This window comes from Gobio gobio (genome assembly GCF_949357685.1).
Source record: "Gobio gobio genome assembly, chromosome: 10".
Taxonomy (NCBI): Eukaryota; Metazoa; Chordata; class Actinopteri; order Cypriniformes; family Gobionidae; genus Gobio; species Gobio gobio.
The window spans coordinates 47,853,375-47,862,232 of NC_137116.1; the positions used below are offsets into that span (position 1 = coordinate 47,853,375).

At 40.4% G+C, this 8,858-nt stretch overlaps 1 protein-coding gene across 2 annotated transcripts in view; it reads left to right on the forward strand.

Annotated features, from left to right (window-relative positions):
* Window positions 1-6,917, forward strand: part of agbl4 (AGBL carboxypeptidase 4) — a 498,974-nt gene extending 492,057 nt beyond the window's left edge. The window contains exons 12-13 of one of the 2 annotated variants that reach the window (XM_079826732.1): window positions 2,763-2,859; window positions 6,323-6,917. In XM_079826732.1, the coding sequence (XP_079682858.1) occupies window positions 2,763-2,859; window positions 6,323-6,419 (194 nt within the window). In that variant the 3' untranslated portion in view covers window positions 6,420-6,917. The remainder of the gene's footprint in view (window positions 1-2,762; window positions 2,860-6,322) is intronic. The other variant, XM_079826733.1, reaches the window with a different exon arrangement.
* Window positions 6,918-8,858: the final 1,941 nt, after the last annotated feature.

An 8,858-nucleotide genomic window follows, 5' to 3' on the forward strand; every position in this document is an offset into this window, starting at 1 on the left:
ATGGGGTGTGAAGACAGGGGCTGGAGTCATAGAGAGAGTTCCCATCAGCCCGCTGGGTGAGGGATGGAACCCAGAATGACTCCGTACACTGCAGTGGCTGTCAAGGCCACAGAGAGCAGGGGGGTGATGAGCAAACGGCTGGATCCGAGAGCACAAATGGGAAGGTTTATACACAGACGCTTTGACCTCTGCTAATCAAGGTCATGTTGAGCGCCTGTTTATTTCACTGACAAATGTTCATATTATATTTGTCGATTGATGCGGTTATGAATAACCCAGTATAGTGCATATGTAAATCAGAGTCGAATATGGATTGAATTGTCATTTAGGGTGTGAATATGTGCGTTTCATTTACATACACAAGACATGACAGAAGGTCCTTTGGTTGGTGCATTCCCATCAAAGAGGGATTGTTTATGAGTTAACAGCTTTGGATAATAGGATTCCAGCCATGGCCTCGGGATTTATGTGGCCAGGGAGATTTTTGACTGTTGGAAGAAATTGGAAAAATAAAAATAAAAAACGACTGAATCGCTTTGCACCTTGTTTTTCTTCTTTCACTCCAACAGCCCTGACAGTCAGACATGTCATCGCAGAACATCGGTAAAAGGCTGACAGCCAAAGGTGAAAAATAACACCTCCGTGTTCATTCATCAACAGTGTCCAGCCCCAAAAGAGCAGCCGGTTAACCACAACACACGGCTGGAGAAAACCTTCCTTAGAAGGATCATGATGGAACATCCATTCTGAGTCAGTGTCCTACAACACAGAGATCCATCAAACACATAGACCGTATGATCTATATCACAGGATCATGCTTTTATTTGAAATCTTGGAATGTATAGTTTAAAGGCCTATAAAATGAAACTCCTGTCATCATTTACTCATGTTGTTTCAAGGCTTACTTTCTTCTGTGCAACACAAATATAGATATTTAAAATAAAATGAAATGGAGGTGCTGTGTGAGTAAACTGCCTATAGCCTCCTTGTTCGAGCGTCCAACTCTCATGCCGGTGGACCTGGGTTCGAGTCCCACTCGGAGCGGGTGGTTCGAACAGGAGGGGTTACATTGATGCCGTGACCCGGATGGGAGTGAGGTTTAGGGGGGTGAGTGTAACGGAGGCCAGTTAGTAGTTGCTGTGCGGGTAAACCTCACTCCTCTGATCTCAAGAGATTCTCTAGTGACTGATGCTAGGGGTTGCAGCCTTTAGCCTCCTTGTTAGAGCGTCCGACCCTCATGCCGGCAGACCCGGGTTCGAGTCTCGCTTGGAGCGGGTGGTTCGACCAAGAGGGGTTACATTGGTGTCGTGACCCGGATGGGAGTGAGGTTTAGGGGGGTGAGTGCAACGGAGGCCAGCTAGTAGGTACCGTGCGAGTAAACCTCACTCCTCTGATCTCAAGAGATGCTCTAGTGACTGACGCCAGGACTGATGCCATTGCATCCTTTAGCCTCCTTGTTAGAGCGTCCGACTCCTATGCCGGTGGACCTGGGTTCAAACGGCAGGGGTTACAGAGGCTTGGAGCTTTCAAGCTTAAAAAAAAAAGCAAAAGCAAATCAACTGCATTGTGAAGAGCATTATACACTGATAATCTTCAATGAGATGTTAACCACTATGACCGGATCTCAGAGAGAACTCGAGAACCTCATCAGTCCAAACGAATCATTCAGAACACTTTAGTGAACAAGGTCCTCCTCAAACAATGATTTGTTTAATTGGACATCATCTTTTTTCATGTATTGCCAAAAAACAAAAATGTTTGCTTCAGTCTGTCTCCTGTTTGTGGCCAAGTTGCTGTTCTTTTATGGCATCAGAGGAGTCATGTGAACTACTTTTATGAAAGCTCCAGTCCACATTACACGGAAAAAATGGCCAATGCATTCTTTGTAACTTCTTTTGTATTCCACGGAAGAAAGGAAGTCTTGTTTTGGAACGACACGAATGGTGAGTAAATGATGACAGAATTTTCATTTGTGGATGAACTATTCCTTTAGGTTAAAAGAAAATGATTTCCGTTTAACGTTCGCCTGGCTTGTGGTTGTTGGAGTTAAACGGCTCCCACTCTTTCAGCTGCATTGTAAGTGCCCTCACAGCTCTTTGATGCAGTGCTTTTGGTAATTGATGTGCTCTGTAACGTGGGCACGGTGGAAAAAAAAGGCTTGTGGGGGGGTTGTGGAGTAGATGCATGAATTTAAATAAAGCTCTGGCTGTAAGTAACTGCAGGAATGAGATGCATTTTTTTTCTTCCCTTTTGGCTGACTTGACTGAGAGGCGTTTGATTTATCCTCACGAGGAGCTGAGCGCTGGCTCGCCTGTCCCGCTTATTTACTCTCCGCATTGCTCTGCTGGGTATTGGCCAGTTATTTACTGCAAATGGTCGCGTTGGTGCGAGATGGGAGAAAATCGAGCTCTTATTTATTTATTTATTTTTCAATTAAAAGTGGCACGTCAGAACAGAGATTTAAAGGTTTCCAAGGGATCTGACGTTCTAACCGTGCCGGGGCCTAGGAGGCATTCCAATATTGCTTTATTGTCGACTGTCTCTTTAGGAATACAGAGACAGGCTGCTGGAGTGGACTCAAGGTATTTGATTCTAAAATGCCAGCACGGTTTTTACCAACGACTATAAAACAGTCAAAAGACCAATATCTATGTGTGTGAAGGTCACATTATATTTCGTTTTTTTCTACTCAACTTATGTAGTTTTATAGATCTGTCAGTGGTATCTAGTGTTCTGGAAGGCCCCTTAATTTCCTCTCACAGACATGAAGCTGGGTAGAAACGTGGCTCGGACGTTCCTGGATTACTACAAACTGAACAACCTGATAGATGAAAGCAAGCACACAGGACACATTAACAGGTGACTAATCTTTTCTTTGTTTTCCATAATAAATAAGATTGTAGTTTTTACTTCAGTCCTACTATAAGACTCTCTTTGCATAAGCTAAGCCAATTTCTTTACCTTTTTTATTACTTAAATGAGTCCATTTGATCAGCTCCTTTTAAAATAGCTTCAATTGTCTAATACCACTAATGTTTCCATTAAGTATTCATGTTATCTCTTATGAGAGCAACGAAACTGTTTCGCATCTGAAAATTCTCCTACTTCAGTTTTCTTTTAAAAATAATATTTTATTTGTACATTTTTATGAATTAATTATTAGCTTTTCATCTCACAAACCCCCTGCAGTTCCCTCACGAACAACCAGGGGTTCCTGCTTTAAATTATCATATAAATGGAATTCACTTGGGAATACATTTTAAAACATAGATTATACATTCACCATGTGCACTCCTTCACCACGTATGGATGAAATGATTGTCTCTTACTACAAATACTGTCATATGCTTTATGTCATATCCACTTTCCTGCATAGTTTAGATCAAACTCGCCTTCCTGTAAGCTTTCTGAAAACCTTGATTATTTTAATAGTCTTAGACATTCTACTAACTAACTATAAGTAACTTTGCAACCACATGTCAGCTAACAGCTAAATATCATTAGAGTAGGACACTATTAAATTAGGGTAAGATTTAGTAGAATAGGACCCACTTGATATTAGGTGGCCTTAACTACTAGGTACTTACATTTAAATTAATAATTTGATACAATGCACTTATACAATGCACATACATGTTTTTACATTGTACTTACATTTTAAAAAATACCTGCATGTAATTACATCTGTAATTACATTTATAATTACACTGTTGTCACTTCCCTTACACCTAACCCTATACCCTTAAACTTACCCATACCACCACAACTGTCCCTAACTTTACCCGTATCCCACCTCAATATCAGCAAAATGTTTTGCGATAAAATATGAACACATGTATGATGTTAGTAGTAGTTAAGGCCACCTAATATAAAGTGGGACCGTAGAATAAGTTGACATGTACTCGCAAAGCTAATATAATATCAAAAATAGAGCATCAGAATAAAGCGTTTGCAGATATTAAACTCTTTCCCTGACATTTAAATAATTTTCTGTCATTTCAGTCAGGTCCACTTAAGTCAAAAACACCATAGACAAACTTTTAGTCAACTTTTTATTGCCATATTTTGCTAAATTTGCATTTGCGATATGGCTGTGTTCTAAATTCCCCATCCTTTTCATGAGCTCCATGAAAAGCCAAGACTGGGAACAGCAGCAGATTCTGGGGACAACCTTTTTAAACTGGGAGGGCAGTGTAAATCCCCAATGAGAACAGAGCATGCATCAATGATAACAGAATGACATTAAGTTAAAACACAGTTTAAGGAGGAGCTGGGGTGGAGGTGGGTTGCAAAGCAGCGTGCAGTGGAAGCAGCCAAGCAGGCAGACTGAACTGAAGCTACGCTTAAAGGGGGGGTGAAACACTCAGTTTCATGCAATCTCTTGTCAATCTTCAGTACCTATAGAGTAGTATTGCATCCTTCATATCTCCGAAAAGTCTTTAGTTTTATTATATTTATAAAAGAAAGATAGGTTGTATCGAGTCTTTCCGGAAAAAAACAGAGTGGCTGGGGCGTATTGTGTGGGCGGAGCTAAAGAATGACAAGCGTGCGCAGCTATTGCGTTGAGAGCGTCTGATAGCTGTGACATCCTTAAACGTGGAAAATCGTTATCCTAAATAAACCATTGAGATCAATCAGATTTAGCCATACATATATGATCTAGAATCAGATCTAGAGGCTGAAATTGAACAGGAGAAGCAGCAACGACGACTGCAGCAGGACGTCTCAATGGTATGTACTGTAAATGTAACTTATATTTGCTTAGAGGCTTGTCATGCGAGTTTTACAACATTTGTGTGTGTTTACTCATGGTTTATGAGGACATCATTTGGTTTATGGACAATGGATAAAGTTAGCAGTAGCAAACGGAACGGTTTTGCACGTCAGACTAGTGCGTGTTTACATAGAAAAACAATGGAATAGTAGTGCATTTGAATGAACGAGTCGATAGCTAACAACACAAAGACATTTGAAGCAGTTTTACTCACCGCCTGCTTCCAACGCACGACCGTGAACCTTAATCGCTGGGACCGCTCCATCTTTCAGCATTAGACGAACTACAAATTCGGAGTTGAACTGTACCTTGTTTATAAACCATTGTCGCCGAAATTCAAACTCCATCCACTGTCCCATTAACGCTGGGTTCTTTGGGAAGCTGTGCAGGGTTGTCTTGCCCTGACAACCAAAAACACACATCTTTGGTGACATTGTTGATTTCGTGAAGTCCTGTTACTGCAGCACGCAGCCGATGACTTCTCTAAAGCCGAGCAGAGCGTGTTAATGGCCTGGCGTGTTATGAGAAACCAGGAGGAGTATTTTTGGCACAGAAATTCTCCATAAAACGTCCAACTTTTTTTTTTTTTTACTTTGTCCATGTTTAGAGAATCCAGGTCTTTAACAGTGTAAAAAGCTCAGTATGCATGAAACAGCATTTCAACCCCCCTTTAAGTCAGGCGCTCTGTTTGAGAGTTGCCAATTGAGTGCATACGAGTCGCATTAGCTGATAGTAGAGCTTGACTACGGGGCCTGTCTGAAATAATGCAGAATGCTTGATTTATGATACAAAGTTTCTCTGCCATTGACAGAATTTTTTGGCAATGTTTTCACTGTTATGTTGTAGGGGGCACTGTTTCACGACTTCTGAAAAAGTACAGAATCTCTGGGTCCAAAAAACAAGCAGAGAAGCAGAAACAAGCGATAGAAGTATTGCTTATGCACATGTAAGCTAACGCGATCATTAAACACTCAAGCATATAAATCCAAACTGTTTAATGTTACCGAATATAATGTCAAACCCAGGAGGGGGTATAAGACTGTGTACTTCTATGTTTTGATCATCGTTTTGATCCGATCCGGAAGTAGTCTTTGACAACAATGTGATTTTCTTTTCTTTTTTTTTTAAGACACTTACCCACATTTAAGTGTTGATAAAAAAGGATAAAGCTAGAATAAACGTTTATATAAAAGTAAAATAAAAGATAAGTAAGTTCAGATGTTCATACAACAAAATATTTTAGGGGCCATGGAAATTGTGTGTAAAAAAAAAAAAATTAACAAAAAAGGCTGACATTGGTGGGGAAGGAGTTGAACAGACAGTCTACTAATACTGATACTAATGACTGGTAATTGTAATTGACATGTAGTTGCAAGGTGACTGTCTAAAGTGGACTATCGAAATAAAGTGTTACCACTTGTTCAGGTGTATTTCAATACAATTTGAATGCAGGACCTCGAGGGCCAGAGTTGAGAACCCATGGTCTAGAAACAAGGAACATCTGATTCTGACAAAACTCCTCTTATAAACATCCTTTATGTCTTTCAGCACTTCCGATGGAACATCCACCAGTTATCAAGGAAACAATACTGGAAATGGGAAGGTGAAAGGGGACAGAAAGCCTCACGGAGTCAGGGATTACTAAACACACAGGGATGCGGTTCGTTGTGAACCACAGTCCACTTGCAAATTACATTTTCATATCAGCCTACAGCAATACACCAGATATTTGTTGTCTAAGTTTGTATGTGATGATAGGACTCAACGACGGTGAATAAGTCTTCAGTATTAATTCTCACTTGTGAGATATTGCACAGAGAAAACATCAACTGTAAATTATCCCACCGGCTACATTTATTGCTTTTTCAGTGCTTTGTTGAATACCAACTACTTTCTTTGCCTTGCTTTTGGAGTTGCCTATTATAAGTACAGAAATTGTATTTCACTCAGCGGTACTCGTTCTGATAAAGTGATTACTTTTATGAATTCTTTAATTGTGTAGATATTCATCTTTAGTTGTTTGTTCAAACCTAAATGCTCGAAAATTGCTTAAATATAAAGCAATTGACCTGTAATGTTTTATTATATTCATGCTTTGTGTTCAGGAACTTGCTTCTAATAAAGCGTTCGATATAAAAATTGCTTTCCGGTGTCTTATTAAGTGCTTATATTGAAAAGCAGCAGAAGTCATTTTGAAATGCTATTAAAAAAAACAATGCATTTTTAATCCTCTCATCATAGTCTCAAGGCGATAAGCATCAACATATTTTTCTGCTGTTCACCAAAATACTCTAATTCAGAGTCTGTTAAGCCTGTAACGCAGTGTTTCCAAACAATGTCTGAGCTGTCCACACACAACACAGTGTGAGGGGGCTAAAATACAGAATGGCTCAAGCTATCGTTCAGGAAGTGTGAAAAGCAGCATGTATTTTTCAGGCCAGTCATTTGGAATAACTGAGGCAATCAGTCAGAAAAGGCAAAAACAAATGACTTGCATTTTAGATGGTAGGAGAGAAGATGGCGAGAGCTAATGTGAATGAGAAAACACATCCATCTACAGAATCTCGACAAACACACACACGCGGGTAATGGCGCTGTCATACCTAAAAGCCTTTGTGCTTATGGAGAGCCTCACCTCCCCACTGCGCTGTCATTTTAACCAGAGCCTCGAACCATTAGTCCCTTATGCTTGGCTCACCTCACTGCCACAAACACATCCTAATTGCCCTTAGGATGATGCGAATTGTTTGCATTTCCCTTCTTAAACATCGACGTGGTCCAAGTTAACTGGCCTTCTGGATTCTCTGCGGGGTCTGTCTCTCAGCACTAGCAGTGGTATGGTTCACTTCGACAGCAGATCCTTCACTGGACATCATTATAAGCTGCTTAAAACTGAGGCTTAGTGAACTAATGTCCCCCACTTTTAGGAATTTCTAATTCTGTCATTCCTTTTCAATAGTAATACTGAATTTGTCACTTGTCACTTTAAATGCAGCTGTTTTTAGGACCAAAAAACTGTTAACGCTGCATTATTTTAAAAACCAAATCTTTAAAAGAATCTTGGGCTGACCGAGGGTTATAAAAAAAAACCTTTCATGCATGAATTACAATAACCTCAGTCAGGTTTTTTTCCTGTGTGTTTTTATTGCTCTTGGGGCACGAAAAACTCTTTGGTTTTAACTGAAGAGATAGATACTTTATTAAACATAATACTAGCCTGACAAGCCAGACCCACATCAAGATGTTGGGTCTGGGAACTCACCATTGGCAGGGCTCAATCCGAGGGGCGGGATAAACGGTTGTCTTTCAAATTCCCTCTGCACGCAATAGGATAGCGCTACAACCAACCAGAGCGAAGAAGAAGGTGAAGCGCAGCTAGTTGATAGATTAAACTTTCGCCATATACGGTCGGCAAACCTCCGAACACATCTTCCTTTCGTAAGAATGACTTCAGTGCCGTTCTTTGTTCTTTTGTCAAAGAAAAGCTGAACTCCAAGTCTTCCAGAGTTGCGGCCAAAGTCGATTCGAAAGAGCGCTGTTCGCCAGCTTCTTTGTTTACGAGTAGCACGCGGAACCGCCGCAACTCTGCCGCCATTATGTTAAGCCCGCCCACCGACTCTATACACGATGTGATTGGCCTGACCAGAGTTTGGTTTTTCAAGCTCGCAAGCCAACGGAGAGTTGCTAGATGACCCTGGCTGCAAATTACATTTGCTGCCGCTAGGGTGCGTCTAGATTTCTAGGCTAACATAATACAGTAAGAACACAGTAATACTGTGTGTATTTAACAAAGCAATGAATACAATGATATCATAATATATATGCAAAATATATATAATACAACTTCAGTTATTGCAAACACAATTGAGTTTGTTCCTGTTCGACCAGCAGAACTTCATACAAGTTGAACGTTGCATGTCTTTGATAGCAAAACATGAGGACGTGATTCCATCAAAGATCTGGTGGAGGTACAACTCTGGAAACTCAGACAATATAGACAAGCTACCAAAGCTAGACATCCAGTCTACCAAAGTATGTTGATTTACCTTTATTAGCTGATAATTCTGATTATGTTCAAAATGGA